The following is a 20,000-nucleotide window of genomic DNA, read 5'->3' on the forward strand; positions in this document are numbered from 1 at the left end:
ATGCCAGCATGGAAAACAGACGTTAAATGATGATGATGATGATATACGACAGGCTTCTTTCAGTTTCCATCTATACTCACACACACAAGCCTTTCCTATTAATTTTTTTCAAATAATATAAGCGCGGGCTACTCACCCCAAGATTCCGAGTTTGACACCAAGCAGTGACCTATATAGTAATAGTAGCACTTTCATTATGTTCAAATCAATTTTTTATAGGCATAGGAGTGGCTGTGTGGTAAGTAGTTTGCTTATGAACCACATGGTTCCAGATTCTGTCCCGCAGCATGGCACCTTAGGCAAGTATCTTCTACTATAGCCTCGAGCCGACCAAAGTATTGTGAGTGGATTTGGTAGACAGAAACTGAAAGAGCCCGTCATATAGATGTATATATGTGTGTGTGTGTTTGTGTGTCTGTGTTTGTCCCCCCAACATTGCTTGACAACTGATGGTGGTGTGTTTACATCCCTGTAACTTAGCGGTTTGGCAAAAAGAGACCGATAGAATAAGTACTAGGCATCCAAAGAATAAGTCCTGGGGGCGATTTACTCAATTAAAAGTGGTGCTCCAGCATGGCCACAGTCAAATGACTGAAACAAGTAAAAGAGTATATATATATATATATATATATATTCACACACATAGTATAGATGGGCTGGACACGTCGCCCGGATCACCGATAATCGGTGGACGCACGCAGTCATCGAGTGGTACCCACGTGAGCGGAAAAGACCTCCACGACGGTGGAGTGACGATTTCAAGAGGACGATTGGGATCACGTGGATGAGAAAGGCGCGATCCAGAGAGAAGTGGACAGTGTGCTGTGACCAGCAGTGTCAAATGGACGCCTGACGGACTGGTCGGTCAAAGTGATCAAAGTGATATTCACACACATACACAATATTTTATAAGATTTTTCATTTTACCCTTTTGTGTGTAATGTATAAAAAAAAGCAACAATGTCCAACCTACTTTCCTGTGTACACACACACACACCTCAACCCTTGTACTAACATTTAGAAAAATTGATAGACAGTGAGCTGGTGCTCACCAGTTTGTGACCACTGTTGACAGTAACAATAACTATTGCTGACACCTAATATTCAGCCTGTGCTAGATCTTATAACAAATACTATATGACAGCAGCAATCTATACACAGTATATATATTATGTAGCAAAATTCTTCCTGTCATAACATAAAGGGCTAATGAAAAGTTTCCTTTCATCTACTAGATTCTATCAGTACAATTGACATTCCAAAAATTCTCAATTATTTTTTTAGTCTGGTCATACACGTTTTCACATATACATACATGTAGACTTGAAGGAGCCTCTATATGGTCACTCGAACTGCTAGAAATAACAGCCAAATTTCCCTTAACCCTTTAGCATTTATACTGGCCATATCTGGTCCTTAATATTCTACCTCTTTTATGTTCAGACTGGCCAGATTCTACCTTTCACATCTACCATACAATGTCATTATAAAAGTAATCACATCATTGAAATCATGAATCCACAAGATAATGCATGATTAATTTAAAACTATGTGAATAAATAAGTATTACATGTATTCAATTGCTAATGGATTAAATCATAACCTATCATCTTAAAAGATCATATTAGATAATGTAGCCCTTACAACGCCTTAAAAAGACAAACTGGTCAAGGCTGGAATGCTTTTTGCATTGTCTGCTTAATTATGGTTGACCTGAAACTAAGTATAACATAAATATATGCAAGGAGATGCTGCCAAGTTTCTGGCTTTAGGTAAAAGAAAAAACAGGAGGATCAGTTAATTATGATTTCACTCAGTATATTTCCCTCTGATTCACACACATATTGCAGCAGTCCTTCAGTTTTTCTAAGCCCTGTGAAAGAACTCAAAGGTTAGGCCTGCAACCAGGCCTTTAGTAGTACCCTTAAAGCCAGGAACTTTTCAGCACCTCCTCCTATATCCTGGTTATGTCAGTACAGTAAAGCTTTTGTAGGTACAGTCGTGGCTATGTGGTAAGTTTGCTTCCCAGCCACATAGATCCTGGTTCAATCCCACTGTTTGGCACCAAAGTTGACCAAAGCCTTGTGAGTGGATTTGGCAAACAGAAACTGAAAGAAACTCGTCATATATATAGGAGTCTATATCTATGTGTGTGTCTATGTTGTCTTCCACCTTACTGCATAATAACCATTGTTGGTTTGTTTACATCCTGCAATTTACTAGTTTCACAAAACAAATTGATAGAATAAGTACCAGGCTATAAAGAATAAGTATCGGCATGAATTTGTTTGATTAAAATCCTTCAAGACTGTAACCCCAGTATGACCACAGTCCAATCTCTGAAACAAGACGATATTGTTGTCTAAACTAATAACAAGCTTTATTTGGTTTGATATTTTCCCCCTTTCTATTTCGAAATAACAAAACGATTTCAATTTTTGGCATAAGTCCAGCAATTATAAGGCAGGGAGTAAGTTGATCACATCGATCCCACTACTCAACTGATATTTTTTTTATCGACTTTGAAAGGTAAAGTCGACCTCAACAGAATTTGAACTCAGAACATAAGGACTGGCAAAATGCTGCCAAGCTGTTTGCCCAGTGTGCTAACAAGTCCGTCAGCACACCTTATTTTGAAATAACAGCATAATACTTCAAAAGATATTAACAATAAGTGTCACTTGTGCATATGTCCACACCTGCTAATAGAATTTGTGTTTATAATTTGAAATAAAACGGGACAGTTCAGACATGAAGTCGAGAGTTGCTATTGTTGAGTTGTTAAAAGCACTTTGACTGTTTTATGCTGTAAGTTGTAGGTTGACTGTCATGAAAGAAGAAAAGCGAAATGAGGAAGTCATATCAGAATGTGAATTAACAAACATTACAATCAATTTTCAGAAGAATATATAGTTGAACTGAAACAGGAATTATGTAAAAACATGAGAGAGAAATTGTAATTTTGACACAAGACCAACAATATTAGGGAAGTGGGTAAGTCAAGTACATTGACCACCATCCAACCTCGGCAGAATTTCAACTCAGAATGTAAAGGGTTAGAAGGAAGGAATACTGCAAAACATTTTTTCCAGTGTTCTAATGATTCTCACAGCTCACTGCCCAAGAGAAATTATAGATAATATAAATTGGAGGAAAACTGTTGATAAAATGCTATACCCTTTTACAGAAGGGAAGAGAGGAACAAAAATGGAAATATATGTATATATATTGATATCTAACATAGGCACAAGGCAACTAATTTTGTGGTGGAGCAGGTTATATTTGATTAAATCAATCCAGTTGACTGGTACTTATCTTATTAATCTTGGAAGGACGAAAGGCTACAACAACCTGGCCTGGATTTAAATTCTGTCTGAATACTGTAAAGTGAGGATGTTGAGCTCATAATTGTAAGATCATAGTTTCAATTCCTGGGAAAGGCAGTGCATTGTGTTCTTGAGCAAAACACTTCATTTTACATATGCTGTAATTCATTCAGCTGTAAATGAGTTCCTGCAATATCTGGGAAGTTAACCCTGTGACAAGTCTACCTCCCATTCAGGAGTGAGTGTTGTAATCTCATACACTTATATACCATGGAAATGAGTTTAAGCTCTGGTCTTGTGAGTCCTAAATACTGTAAAGTGTTTTGTCCAGCTCGCTTTCAATTTTGTCATCTAACACCATTTTTTAGCCCTTTAGCATTCTGATTATTCAGTCAAATGTAATATTTATTTATTCACGTGGATTGCTCTTGCATAATCTTATACCTTCGAGATGTTGCTGGTGTGATTGTTTTATCTTTAGAATGACATTGCAGGTAGGTGTGAGATGTTGGATTTGGCTAGTTTGAACATAAGACAGGTAGAATATTTGGACCAGATTTGGCTGGTTTGAATGTTAAAGGATTAAGGCATATTTTGCAAATGTAAACTTCTTTTAAACAATAATCTTAATATATAAAACAGAGTTTGTGTATGTGTGTGTGTGTGTGTGTGTGCATATGTTCCTTATGAATTTGAAAACTGAGTTGATGTATGAGGTATCAAAAGATTTAGTAATCTTTTGGCTACCAAATAAAGTAGGTTTTTTGCACAAATCTTTTTTACTACAAAAGCAATCTCAAAAACGAGGTTGGGTTGCACAATTTTGAGGTCTTTAGCTAAGGGAGGCAACTCTGCCTGAACAATCTATGTCTTGCAACATAATGAGAAAATGGTTAAAATACATAGAGTTTTACCAGGGAATGAGTCTTCAAAGGTATACCGTCAATTTTATTAGTATTATTTAGTAGATAAACTTTTAATGTGAAGTATGTTTGTGTTTTGTTTAGCCCAGAGTTGCCTCTGATGTAGCAGACCCATCACAGTTCTTTTTTTTTTTTTTCCTGAAATAGTGTAAATATTGATGAAAGGGTGTGTTTTAAGAGATTTCACTGCTATTTGTAGTAGCTCAAGTTATCACAGAGACACCTGTGTGTGTGTGTGTGTGTGTGTGTGTGTGTATGTGTTGTGGTGAAAAATATACTTTTTCTCAGAATATTTTGCATAATGATTTTTTAGGAAATCTGGACATCGTTTTTATTGCTAACCATTCAACTTCAAATTAAAATTGTTAATTGTTGGAAGTCAAGTAGACTGAGATGTTCATATAGTGTTACTGTATAGAGTGGAAGTTCAATACAAAGTTTGTGGTTAGTAATCCATTACCTTAAATTTGAAGCCATTAAGTCTTTAAACATTATCTTACTGGGTTTAGTCTTTCGATTGTCATCATGATGGGGTAATACCTTCAAAAATTTAATTGATCATACTGACCTCAATATGTATTTCAATCTGGCATTTATTTTATAGTTCTCTACTTGATGAACTGCTAACTTTGAGACATAGTGGGACACAATACTCAATTTAACAACAAATGTAAAAGCACACACACACACACATATACTAGATGCAAGAATGACTGTGTGGTTGAGAAGTTTGCTTCTCAACCACATGGTTCCATGTTCGGTTCCTCTACATGGTACCTTGGGCAAGTGTTTTCTACTATAGCCCTAGGCCAATCACAGACCTATGACTGTATTTGGTAGACAGAAACTGCAGCTTTGTTCATCATAAAATAACTGAAAGACGTGTTTATAAAAAAAAGTGCTGATTCTGCCCATATGAAAAGAACAAATAATACAATGCGGTTGTAGGTTATAACAGCTGATGCATTGTTAGTATAACAATATAGAATATCATATGAGTTTCTGTAATCTGTGTGCAACATATAAAATAAGTGTAACATAGCTACAAATGTTATGTCCTACCACAAAATGCACATCCTCGGCATAACCAAAACTGTATCACAAAAACTTACCTTTCTCCTTAGAGTCAGAAAAATATTTAATTCCCTAAAATATTTAATTCTTGACAATGCTCAAATAAAACTTACAGTGAAGTACTATTCAAACATTTGGGACAGTCTGTGCAGTTGCTGTATACAAACATCCTAACCTGCATCCAAACAAAGACCACTACCACATTGATGGGCATGAAATTGCTCACCATCCACACTTCAATTTATATTCTAGAAGTGTGCTGGCTACTCACTCTGCCTTTTACTTAGCTGATCTCAGGTCAATTCTTGTATTTATCCTTTTCTCACTCATCTCTCCTTCTCTTGTCTTCCATACTGTGTCAACTTTATCCCTTTCATCTCCCCTAAACACTGAACATTACACCCAATCATTCATATCCAAAACTACCCTCTGGAGTTCTGCCCCTGCAATGTGATTTTCCTGCAGCAGACAACATATAACTATTCAAGCAGAACTTTACATCAAAGTGGTTGTGAAGGCAATAATCACAGCTCCTTCCTGCAGACCAGACCAGATCAATAAAAATACTTTTTTAAATTATTTATTTTGCTGTCAATCCTACCATATATATATTTCCTTTGCTGTCATTTCTGATTGGTTAACTTTTTGTTAAATATACATTGTTCCATAAGCAGTTTGTAAATAACAATTTCACTGTTCTTGTTTTACTATCACAGTAATGATTTCCAATACACTAAACTCAACTGTTCTGACCTAGTATTTTTTATTACACTTGTCTTTGCCTTCTTGATTGGGTGTTATTCCCTTCTTAAAACCTGCTCAGAACAATAAATAAAGCAATCAGTCTTGAAAAAAGTTAAAAGCATGAATAGTATCCAATCTAAAACTCTATCTCAAAAAGAAAACCATGATGTCTGCAAATGCACAACTGTCATAAGACCCACAAGGCTAACCCTTAAAACTTTTGTAGTCTTAGTTGTACTCTATGCTTAAAATAATATCTCTCTCAAACCATCTTTTATACATGTCATTTCTACTGTCTCACACCTCAAAACTAGCAAAACCACACTAACCCACTATTCACTTTTAATTACAAATGACTTGTCTTGCAGCCAATGAGGAGCCTTTACATGGTTGTTCAACCTAATATAAATATCAACCGAATGTTCTCCAAATCATATTTTATCTTCTTAATTATAGAAAGGAAACATTAGATAATGAATGATGTCCTGCATGTTGGTTTCAAATTTTTGGCACAAAGCCAGCAAGTTCTAGGGATGATTATATTGACCAAACTGCTGAACTGACACTTATTTTATCGAACCCGAAAGGATGAAAGGCAAAGTCGACTGTAGCAGGATTTGATCTCAAAATGTGAAGACAGACAAAATGTTGCTGAGCATTTTGCCTGACATGCTAATGATTCTGCCAGCTGTAGTTACACCAAAGACAAGTTGGTCATAGCTGGAATGTTGTGTGGCTTCTTGATCAAAATTAACTTGGCAAAACTACAAGAAAAACAACAGCAAAAGCATTTTTCCTCTGTATCACTGAAGAAAACAATGTTAGATATTGTTGTAATTTCTTATTGAAGAGATGAGATCCAGACTCAGCGGTAATTAGATGTTCCAAAATGGCTCCTCACATTGAACAAAAACAGAGCTTTATGGATACCTCTATGAAGGGTGGGAGTTAACTCATTATAATTGTCGACTTTGGTAACCCTCTGTGGAGGTGCATGGCTTAGTGGTTAGGGTGTTGGATTCATGATCGTAAGATTGTGGTTTCAATTCCTGGACCAGGCAACACATTGTGTTCTTGAGTAAAACACTTTATTTCACATTGCTCCAGTCCACTCAGCTGGCAAAAATGAGTAAATCTGCGCTGGACTGGCGTTCTGTCCAGGTGGGGAATATATACACCACAAAAACTGGGAAACCAACCCTATGAGTGTATATGACTCAGGAAGGAACTTTTTCTGTAGCCCTCTAATGTGTGAGGATATAAGATATCTAATCAATGAACTTAGATATAATTCATTAACAAATGAGATCGTATTCATTAACTTATTAACAAGAAGTTTTGTTTTGCTTTGGAACTAAAGGGAGCTATTTCTCTTGTTTCACCTCTTGTGTGAGGACATTTCTCATTCTTCAATCTTAACTCTTTAGTCACAATTAATTACACATGACATTGAAATTTTGTCGTGTCATCCCTTACGTCTCCTTTCTATTTAATTTAACACTCAATAATCACATAGCTTGATAGTTTCTATTAATGCCCTTCACAGACCACAACTTGTACTTTGAAACTTCTATAATGTTTATTGTTTTGTTATTGTAAACATCCTGTTTCCTTGTCTGTTAATTAGAATTGTTCTTCTATATTTAACATGACAGAATTTTAGAGGTCATTCATATATAATTATTTCCTGCTTGTTCACACACACACACACACACAAATGTATATGATGATGATGATCATTATCATTACATTTATTATTGTTTGATTTTCTTTTTTTTTTCTTCATATAATCACATGTATTTTATTTATGAATATATACATAATACAAAATATGCTTAAACAACATGACACTTATAGGAGATAAGCCAAAACAAATACCTCCCAGAGTGCATTCTTTTATTGGTTCCTTTTATTGAACTGCAGTCTTGCTGGATCATTAATATCAAGAGTACATTCAGTACTTATTTCAGTGTGGTACTTATTTGATCACTCTCTGTAAAATGGCTAGGTTACCTTTTGGTGTAAAAAGATAACTCAGCACACCATTGACACTTATAGGAGATAAGCCAAAACAAATACCTCCCAGAGTGCATTCTTTTATTGGTTCCTTTTATTGAACTGCAGTCTTGCTGGATCATTAATTTCAAGAGTACATTCAGTACTTATTTCAGTGTGGTACTTATTTGATCACTCTCTGTAAAATGGCTAGGTTACCTTTTGGTGTAAAAAGATAACTCAGCACACCATTTTACACAGCTATAAACAAATATTATCCTCCTCCTCATCATCATCATCGTTTAACCGTTTCGTTACTGTATGTATTTTGTGATGCTTTGTGTTTCTTTCAATTAATTTTAAATATAACTAAAACTTTAGTAAAATAACTTAGTTATCATTCAGCTAGTGTTAGGAACATAAATTGTGACTTAGGTTTGGTGGAAGATTTTAATTCAAAACTTATGAAAACAAGACATTTGTGCAACAGAGCCAGAGCCGGCTTCAGCCGGGTTAGTAACAAAAAGGTTAACATCCATTTTTCTATGCTGGTATGTGTTAACTGATTTGACAGGAGCCAATGAGTCAGAAGATTGCACAAAGCTCTATTGTCTACATTGGATGGATGCCCTTCCTAATGCCAACCACTTCACAGAATGTATTGGTTTATGTGGTACCAGCACAAGTGAGCTCAACAAGTAATTCACAAGACAAGACCCCCACATCTGAGGAGTTGTAGTATTAAGGGAGGTAGCTTTATGCTAGGTGATGAGAGGTTAGGATATGATAGAGGAGACAAAAACAGGTGTCTTGCAATAGAGAAGATATGTGGCTGCCTTAGTTGGGAAAAGAAGAGAAGATAGTGATAAAGAGGTATAAGTGTGTGTGCTCACGCACACTTAATGGATTTCACCACACTTATCTCTAAGCTACCATAATTCTATTCATAAATCAATTCAAGGCTACAGCAAAAGACATCTCCTTAAGGTACTGCATCAGGAAATCAAATCTAGATTCAAAGTGAGTGCAAAGCTAACTTCTTAACCATATAGTTATGTCCTTGCACATATATATGTGAAGAATTTTGAATGAAAAGATTTTGAAATACTAAGCTATTTCATTTATGAGGGTATGCTGAAAAGTTCCTGGCTTTTGGATAAAAGAAAATACAAGAGGATCGTTAATTATGATTTTATTCAACAGATTCCATTCTCAGATTCACACACTTATTACAACAGTCTTTCAGTTTTTCTAAGCTCTGTAAAAGGACTCAGAAAGTTGGGACACCAACCAGGCCTTTTACAATACCCTTAAAGCTAGGAACTTTTCAACACACCCTTGTATTTAATAACATATAATATAAATAATAACATATTCAAGGATATTTTATTGTGTTACACTTGAGTATGTTTTTCATGTTCATGATCAAATATTTGTGTGTCTGGTCATGTACTACGGATGGATGAGGAGAGATGTGTGAAGAAGTGCCACTCCCAAACTGTTGAAAGAATTCGGGGTAGAGGTAGACCCAGGAAGACATGGGATGAGGTGGTCAAGCATGACCTTCGAATGTTGGGCCTCACAGTGGCAATGAAGAAAGACCAAGACCTCTGGAGATATGCTGTGACTGCAAAGACCTGACAAATGAAGTGGGTTCATGGCTTGCAGGACAGCCTGCTGTGTTTACCTTGGATCGTAGGGCAACCTGCTGTGCTTGAGGAGACCTATTGAGTCAAGTACATCAACATCAAAATAAAAATCAAATGGAAATTGTAGTTGTGATACCCGTGCTGGTGGCATGTAAAAAGCACCATCTGAATGTGGCCGATGCCAGCACCGCCTTGATTGGCTTCCATGTCAGTGGCACGTAAAAAGCACCAACCGATCGTGGCCTATGCCAACCTCCTCTGGCCCTGTGCTAGTGGCACGTAAAAAGCGTCCACTACACTCAGAGTGATTGGCGTTAAGAAGGGCATCCAGCTGTAGAAACACTGCCAGATCAGACTGGAGCCTGGTGCAGCCTCCTGGCTTCCCAGACCCCGGTCAAACTGTCCAACCCATACTAGCATGGAAAACAGATATTAAACAATGATGATGATGATGATATCTATAAAACGTGTTTTATTTAACAGCCACACCTTTTCAATTCGTAACTACACTCCACTAGTTACTGCTAGAAGTATATTTATATAATTGAAATACTATATTGATTATTGCTTTCTGTCCAAATTTAATGTTCCTGTTTGATGGTAGTGTTCTACTTTCAAATAGCCTTCTTGACACTAATATCATAAAATGTTTTTATTTTAAAAATAACTCAGTTTTTCAACCATTATCTTTCTGTCTTTTTTGTTTTTTATCTCTTGATCTTATATCTTGATATTTTTAATCAGAACAATCACAAACTATGATAAAGCCTCATAGATAAGATCCTGCATCATTTTATGCAGTCTTAAATATAACCTTTTATTTAGACAGTAAATTTATTTTGAGAAATTCAATTACTATTTCAGTCACAAGTGTTCAGTCAGGTCTGAGCTTAGGCTAAACAACAACTGTATGATGCCTAATTAACTGCCATCTATTGCTACTAAATTGAGAAATAAATTGTTTTATTCAGTGCACTTGATAATACAACCAGCTAAAGTGTTGCAGTGTTCAAATCCTTGTGCTTGCATTTGACTTTTTTTTTTTTTTTTTTTTAAGAAAAACCATAGATTAGGTGAATTCTTAACTAGCAGACCCAATGATCAAAGATGTTCCAGCTTTGTCCATTCCCTTTTTTACTGTAGACAGTATTTCTAGGAATATATGATCCGTTGTATTGTCTTTTAAGATGGTAGTATTCGATTTTAGGAAGATTTGACTGCTGTTGGTAGCTGATCAAGTGGCTACATAAAAACTCTCATTACCTAACTTGAGGATTAATGTCTGCTGTTCAGAGGAAAATATATCTATGATTGGCTGGTGTTGTATCCAGAAAATTTATCTCTCATCTATCTTCTTTTAACAAATGGCATGATTCAACACATGCCCATGGTACCTTATGATCCAGTCAAGAACTAAATTTAACCCTTTAGCATTCAGATTATTCTGTCAAACTTAATATTTTATTTATTCACATTGTTTTGAATTAATCATTCATTATCTTGTAACTTTGAGATTTAAATGATGTGATGTTTAGGGTAGGTGTGAATAGTCAGATGTGGCTGGTTTGTTCATTGTGCTCAGCACTTATCATTTCTTAAATGTAGTTCTTGGATGGATCTTAACCCTTCAGCATTTAAACCAACTATATCTGGCCTTAATATTTTGCCTGATGTGTTGTCATGTTGTACATAAATCAATGTTATATAAGATATTTTTTCACATATTGGTTCCAAACTTTCAATTATAATCGCACTGATGCACTGCTGCTTTCAGAGTTTTTAATTGATTATAAAGAACTCAATATTTGCTGTGGTAATTAACCATTTTATCCCGTATAAGATTGATAAAATAAGTCTATCTTCATTTGAAAGGGTATAGCTCTTTCGCAATGAAAAAGTTAATCTGAATTTGCTGTGATCTGATAATCTTTTCCAATAAAATTATCTTTCTTTACTTGTCTTGTTTAATATTGAATTATTTATAAATATTGATTGTTTTTTTTTCACCAGGTAAAGTGCTACCTTGATAAACACAACTGCAGGGTCGTTATGGCTAGTGTATGTTCCAGTGACAAGGAGGAATTCTTGCAAATGAAGTCTCCAACAAAAAACGCAGAAGGTATTAAATATTCTAATCTATTTTTAATTGAAGGAAGAAAAAAAAAATGCTTATGAATTTGTTTTGCAAGATAGCTGATGTGAAATCATGTGTTGAAACAGATATTGTTATGTTTCAGGATGGTCATTCATTATGATATTTCTTACCAAATAAACATACACACTATATATTTGTTCTTCACTCATTTATTATTGTTCTTATTTTATCTTATGTCCATTCTCACGCACCTGTGACCTCCTCAGTGACTCTTCTATCCAATGTGTCTCCTCCTGTTCAGAGTGAAGAATGAATATATAGTGCATGTGTTTATTTGGCAAGAAAAAATAAACGACCATCCCAAAACAGAAGAAAAATTGTTTACCAGAAAATGATATACTCATCTTCTAATGTTTTTGTAGTTTTAGAATCATATTTTGGTTCATTGTGGTTATTATTGTTTATTTAACCTCCAGTGAGCTCAATAGAACACACTTATTGTCAAAGGTATTCCAACTGTGACCATCCTGACATATTTTGAGACACAATGTATTGTGGATTACACCAACCAATGAGTCAGTTTTTTTTTTATCTTATTTATTTCTAAGATAGTGTGAAAAACCAATTTGCTTATAAGAGAAATATAATTTTGCTTGGAAACAAGTAAGTGTTTGTGACAGGACAGGCATCTGGCCATACAAAATCTATTTCAACAAACTCCATGAGACCCTTACAAGCATGGAAAAGTGGATACTAAATGATGATGTCCCAATAGACATCCACCTTTCATATTAAAGACCAGCAAAAGTTGCTGACTGTTACCACTTTGTGATCAAGCCTTTTAATAAATAACAAATAACCAACAAAAAGACTTTGGGATCTACTAGTTTTCATAACCAGTTAACATTATCCACAATTATAATAAGGGGTTTATATCATATATTCAAACGTAGTTTGCTGAAAAGTGTGGAAATTAAATTTAATTAATTTTAAATTTACCTTGGGTAAGTGTCTTCTGCAGTAGTCCCAGGCTGACCAAAGCTTTGTGAGTAGATTTTAGTAGACAGACACTGAAAGAAGCCCAACAAATATATCTATCTATCTATCTATCGATTGATTTGATTGTAATATGCTTTTTATTAAAGCTGAAAAAATCTTCACAAACTGTTACTTAAAGTTTCACATTACTGTTTTTCAGATAGTTGTGATCATATATCATCACAGCTGTCTGATGAATGGTATCATGAAACTGAGTAACAGGTTGTGAAGATATTTTTCAGCTTTAATAAAAAGTATGTGTGTGTGTTACTGTCTCTTTGCTTTGGCATCATGTGATAGTTGTAAATGAGTGTCACCAAAATAGTAGTGGTCCCTTTTATTTCCATTATTCTGTGAAAACATATCTGGTCATGGGGAAGCATTACCTTACTTGGAAACAGGTGAGGGTTGGTAATAGGAAGGGCATCCAGCCATAGAAAATCTGCCTCAGTAAAATTTCATGTGACCCATGCAAGCATGGAAAAGTGTAAGTCAAAATGATGATGGCACATATAAACTTATTTGGATGTTATAAGAATTATTAAAGTTTTGTTTATTTGGCTTTTGAAAATACTATTTAGAATTAATAGAGGTTCATATTTATGGTGTAGTCACAGTAAACAATAAAATAACTATCAGTCTTTTTTTCTGATTTGTGTATTGACAAGTCTGGCTGTTATTTTTAGCAGAATGAGTGACAATATAGTGGTTTTCCCTCATAGGCTCTTTGAAATTTTTGTAATCAGGTTAAAAAGGCTGCTTATTATGTTTTTATACAAAGATCCTTTTGACATTTAATTTCAGTTTACCATAACCATGTAATTTCAGGATCAGTCCCACTATGCAGCACCTTAGGCAAGAGTCTTGTACTATAGTCTCAGGTCAACCAATTCCTTGTGAGTGAATTTAGTTGACAAAACTAGATGCTATGAGGAAGCTCATTGTGTGTGTGTGTTTGTGCTTGTCCCTCTGCCACTGTTTGACAATTGGTGTTGGGTTGGTTATGTCCCCATAACTTAGAATAAGTACAAAACTTTAAAAATAAGTATCAGAATCAATTTATTTGATTAATCCTTTCAAGACAGTGATCCATCATGGTTGCAGTGTGTGTGTATGTATACATATGTGTATGTGTTTGTGTTTGTCCCATTTCTTGACTATTGGTGTTGGTTTGTTTATGTCCCCATAACTTAGAATAGGTAGAAAAGTTAAAAGATAAGTACCTTCAAAACAGGGATCCAGCATGGTTACAGTCTGATGACAAAACTAGTAAAAGGTAAAAACTAAATCAGTGTGATGACCATATCAGAATGGCTTTCTCATTTTTCTCCTACATTTGAGGCCTTATGGCTAGGTTGGTCATATGATTTGGATGCCAGATAACTGGCTCCCAAAGATGGTCCTCTTCAAGGAAATCAAGACTGGAAGTAGGCCTCATGGATGTCCAAAACTTCGTTTCCATGATCATCTCAAGTGATCTCTCATTTTATACAATATCCCCCCCACTAAGCTGGATCTCCTAGCTGTTAATTAGAAGGCATGGAAGTCCATATGTGATGCTAGAGTAAAGTGCTTTGAAACCCAATGCAAGAGACGTCAAGAAGAGAGGAGACACTGTCATTAACCCTCTGCAGCTGTTGTTTCAGTGTCCTCAGTGCCACAGGTTCTGTATCTCTTGTATTGCTCTTGTCAGCCACATCTGCTCTCATGAGAAACAATATGCTGGAGGAAAGCAGTGAGCTGGCAGAAACATTAGCACGCTGTGCAAAATGCTTAGCAGTATTTCAGCTGTCTTTACGTTCTGAGTTCAAATTCCGCTGAGGTCGACTTTGCCTTTCATCCTTTTGGGGTCGATAAATATAGTACCAGTTACGCACTTGGGTCGATGTAATCGACTTAATCCCTTTGTCTGTCCTTGTTTGTCCCCTCTGTGTTTAGCTCCTTGTGGGCAATAAAGAAAAAAGAAAAAAGAAAGAAAAAAAGAAACAATATGCTGGAGGTAGAGGAGGATGAACGACTTGGATCAACACTGTCATCACCTTTGATGAGCTGTTATGAGCAAGCAAGCTTGTGGCTGATATTTGAAATCTTTTATAAACAACTTATTTTGTGACCAAATATATATGCTATGGTGCTATCTCCATGTGCTTTGAGTGTTCAAATCAACAGTAGAATTCTTGTTGTTTCTCTGAGCAAGATAACTTTATTTTGCAGTTATTGACTGAAATATTGATTTCAAATTTTGGCATGAGACCAGCAATTTTGGGGAAGGATCTAAGTCAGTGACATCAACCCCAGTGCTCAACTCCAAAAGGATGAAAAGCAAAGTTAACCTCAGCAGAATTTGAACTCCGAACATAAAGATGGGTGAAATGCCACTAAACATTTTTCTAAGCATCCTAACAATTCTGTCAGCTTGCCACCTTCATTGACTGAAATATTAAGAATAGTTACTAGAACTGAAAGCTATTTGCAACTGCTAGTGAGAATGGTTATCTGTTTAAATGAAGAGCAGTAATGACACCAAGACAGTTCTCTGAGTGACTACACTCAGAATAAGTTTCTTGTGTGGAAACTCATTAGCTGCAACTGTCTGACTTCTACTGTTACAAAAATCATGCGACCACTTCCCTAATTTACCAGTTGTGCTAAGATCATGTAGTTTGTGATTAACTTTACTGAAGATCTTCATAAAATTTCAATAAAATCATATTCACATTTGCAAATTCGATGACTGGCACCTATGCCAGTGGAGTGCTAAGAACAACATCTGTGCATGATTGCTGTCAGAGCAGCCGTCTGGCTTCCATGCCAGTGGCATGTAAAAAGCACCATTCAAATATGATTGTTACCAGCGTCGCCTCACTAGCACTGGTGCCAGCGGCACGTGAAAAACATTTCAGCGAGGTGGTTGCTAGTGCCGCTGGACTGGTTCTTGTGCAGGTGGCACATAAAAAACACCACTTGAGTATGGCCGTTGCCAGTACTGCCTGACTGGCCCTTGTGTTGGTGGCACTTAAAAGCACCCACTACACTCTTGGAGTGGTTGGCGTTAGGAAGGGCATCCAGCTGTAGAAACTCTGCCAGATCAGACTGGAGCCTGGTGCAGCCATCTGGTTCGCCAGTCCTCAGTCAAATCGTCCAACCCATGCTAGCATGGAAAGCGAACATTAAACGATGATGATGATGATGATTTGAATGGTTGAGAATCTGTTTCAGTATCCAATTGTAATGCTGTACGAGCCGAGTGTCAGTCAATAAACAAACTTATTTTCTTCTAAAGCTCCTCATTCATTTAATGTTACAGAAACTTGGTACTAAGCATTAGATGTATTAGGTACTGAGATTCATGAAACAATTTACTTTGTGTCTGTATTGTGTGTGTGTGTGTGTGTGTGTGTGTAAGGGGTGTTATTAATTCTAACTATTTGAGCACTGATATTCACTTTAACTAATTTCTCATATAATTTCACAATTTGGCAGCTTCTCCATTTATTAATTTCAAGAGGTACCGGAAATATATAGAATAATTACTAATTACTGTCTGCAATATCCATAAACAAACAAGCAGGAAAGACTACAGACATTGCTTCTCTATAATTAGACATGATACATTTTTTAATCAATTGTTGTATGTCATTATCTTTTATAGTTATTGTTTTTATTATATTTCAAAATTCTATTTTTGCAGTTGTTCTTCCTGTTGTTATATTAATAGTTTATCTTATAAAAATACCAGACGTTGATTTCCTTGAAAATCTGTAGTATTATTGTCCTTTCTTTAGTGTCTAATAAAACAAAGTTATTCACTACAGCATATTATGAAATGTTTCATATATGTATGTTCAACTCATTCTAGCATTGAACATAGACATTAACTGATGTTTGTTTGTTTGTATTTATGTGTGTGTGTGTGTATTTATGTTTGTATTTACAGTATAATGCATTTGCAGTGCTGTCATTCTAAAATTTCCACATTTAAATGTCATATCGAAATGTTAGTGCATGATTTCAAATACCACCAAAGATAGAATAACAATTTAAATAATTATTTCACATTGAAATTTGTTTATTATTCTAAAATATTCAGGTTTATTTGCTCTATAAATTGGATTTAATTTTAACAGTGGTTGAATATATTTAAAATATATAAAATCAACAGCTCACTTCATAGAGCAGAATACCAGAATATTTTAAAAGTGTGATCAAATTTAAATGTGAAACAATGAAAGAATAAATTATTTACTATGGTATTTGCAACCATGTACCAACTTTTCAAAGATATGATCTTTTTAAAGGAGGAATTTTAGTATCATATTTAATCTCAAACAGCTTGTGCACAATGTTCATAGTCTGACTTCATTCAAGTTACTTGATATGTCTGTACAAGACTCCATGAAGTTTGCCAGAGAATATTCCTCTTGGGAGATATTGCAAATTGAAAAAGTATCTTGAAAGATGCTTGCAGTCTTGTACTCTCTAAAAGAAGGGGTGCCTTTGTGCTATTTATTTTCTGTGCCTGGAACCCTCTGGAACTTTGTCTTTATCACCAGGATAGCGTGACAGAAGACTAACAGCATCAAGCATTACAATAGTAATGTGCTGAGCTTAATTGGAAACACTTACAGTCCTTGGCTGGCAAATATCTTGAACAGTAAGGACTGGCAGCTCCAGTATGAATTGCAGCTGCAGTTTTCAGATGAGAGATTCTTCAGGCAACCAGCTATGACATCCAAGAACCTGAACAGTGTGGCTATCAAAATTAATCACTGCTGGTTCTGGATAAAAGAATGCTTATACACAGATCAAACTAGTGGTGACATCTGACTCAAAAGGAAAAACTTTCTTTGATGCTTCTCATGGCACAAGCAAAACTTTTTTGACCAACCTAATTTTGGTAAAAAGTTTGTTCACTTCAGTAGATTGCTATTGTAGTGATTTCATCTGGAAATGCTGTAGTTCGGTTCACAGATGAGACTGTTTATTCTACTTTTAAACAACCACTCAACCTTATACATAATGTCTATCCTGTGTCCAGCATTGGCAAAGGATCTGGAGAAGCAAAGATTCTGGAGCAGGCCAAGCTAAAAGTATGAAATGAGTGCACAATGTCCCACAAACTTCTATTTGAAGCTTTTGATCATGTTAGAAGTTCTCAGAAGTAACACCAATATCATAGGTGGAGTTGCAGTCTTGCTCTGATGATTTCAAACAAACTGCCAGTCTTCCAAAAAGGTATGCTTGTTGATGTGTTGAAAGCATGCCTCAAAGAACCCTGATTTTGGAAATGACAGAAAAAAAAAACTTCATCTTACTACCAACACAAAAGATGCACATAGCAGTGATGTCTTGGCAGCTTAATTTGCAAAAGTTTTCTTTCACATGGGAAATATGGTTAGCTATCCATTGACATGACTGGAGATGACACAATACAAAAAAAAATAGGCATAGGAGTGGCTGTGTGGTAAGTAGCTTGCTTACCAACCACATGGTTCTGGGAACTTGGGAAAGTGTCTTCTACTATAGCCTTGGGCCGACCAAAGCCTTGTGAGTGGATTTGGTAGACGGAAACTGAAAGAAGCCCGATGTATATATGTGTATATATATATATATATATATATGTTTGTGTGTCTGTGTTTGTCCCCCCAACATCACTTGACAACCGATGGTGGTGTGTTTACGCCCTTGTATCTTAGTGGTTCAGCAAGAGACCAACAGAATAAGTACTAGGCTTCCAAAGAATAATAAGTCTGGGGGTCGAGTTGCTCGACTAAAGGCGGTGCTCCAGCATGGCCACAGTCAAATGACTGAAACAAATAAAAGAGTCAACATATTTCACAAAATGCTGAGAGTTTTTGCCAGCCTCTAATAGAGTTATAGAAACTATGCCTTGCTTTTTGAATGTACCATTCTTGCTAACAAAGATGACTGTGTTCAGGATATTATTGGCACCTTCATGTAAATAATACCAGCTCAATCCAGATGGAATAAGTTAGTTCATTCTGTAGTTGATGTTAACAATGCTGCCAACTATCCAATTTACAACTTCAGTTTCTAGTGACATTGTTTTTTTTCTATGTCCATCAGCAAGTCTTAGGAATCTGTTGGGGGTTGCTTAAGTTGAACAAGTCTAGGTTTTTTCACGGTCAGTTTTATGGTGCATGCTCATGTGTTGAGCTAAATAAACGTCTTTTTATCAAAGCACTAATCAGCAAAATATAAACAGTTGTCCACCCCAGATCTCTTGTTGCGTAAAACACACTTGTTTTATGAGTTTGGAATACAAGAAACTATATAAGGTAAAATGTAAGTTCCTAAGTTACAAAAATGAAGCAGTCTCAAAAGCTTCATACATAAAAAACTGGAAAAATTCAACTTTAGACCTACATCTGCATTACAATAAAAATATAGGCAAATATAATTTCAAGCAAAAGCTCTAGATTAAAACTTGCTAATTAAACATGAAAAGGGTTCACCATTTTTGAGTATTCATACTATGCCAAGCGCTTCTATTTGTGTGTGACTGAAATAATGCAATTTTAAAATTATATATCATCATCATCATCATCATCATCGTTTAACGTCCGTTCTCCATGCTAGCATGGGTTGGACGGTTCAACTGGGGTCTGGGAAGCCAGAAGGCTGCACCAGGCTCCAGTCTTATCTGGCAATGTTTCTACAGCTGGATGCCCTTCCTAACGCCAACCACTCCGTGAGTGTAGTGGGTGCTTATTACGTGCCACCTGCACAAAGTAAGATAGGGGTTATGAAAGTAACCCACTATGGGATATCAGTTATTCAATATACTGCTGGTAAAGTACCCAAATACTAAATACTATTAATTGCAATGCTCTTAATTCATTTATTGTATTGAATGGGTGAAGGTAAAAAATATTTTTTACCATAAATTCATAATACAAATAAGAAAATGGAGAAACAAATTCCTATCGATTATCAATTTACGGATATTACAATTTCACATTCATCATCATTTAACGTCCGCTTTCTATGCTAGCATGGGTTGGACGGTTCAACTGGGGTCTGGGGAGCCCGAAGGCTGCACCAGGCCAGTCAGATCTGGCAGTGTTTCTACAGCTGGATGCCCTTCCTAATGCCAACCACTCCGAGAGTGTAGTGGGTGATTTTATGTGCCACC

At 35.8% G+C, this 20,000-nt stretch overlaps 1 protein-coding gene across 8 annotated transcripts in view; it reads left to right on the forward strand.

Moving 5' to 3' along the window:
- Positions 1-20,000, forward strand: part of LOC115232357 (tripartite motif-containing protein 59) — a 149,609-nt gene that overhangs the window by 107,510 nt on the left and 22,099 nt on the right. For all 8 annotated transcript variants that reach the window (XM_029802198.2, XM_036500384.1, XM_029802201.2 and 5 more), the window contains exon 2: positions 11,722-11,830. In XM_029802198.2, the coding sequence (XP_029658058.1) occupies positions 11,761-11,830 (70 nt within the window). In that variant the 5' untranslated portion in view covers positions 11,722-11,760. The remainder of the gene's footprint in view (positions 1-11,721; positions 11,831-20,000) is intronic.

Source organism: Octopus sinensis, linkage group LG2, assembly GCF_006345805.1.
Source record: "Octopus sinensis linkage group LG2, ASM634580v1, whole genome shotgun sequence".
Classification (NCBI taxonomy): domain Eukaryota; kingdom Metazoa; phylum Mollusca; class Cephalopoda; order Octopoda; family Octopodidae; genus Octopus; species Octopus sinensis.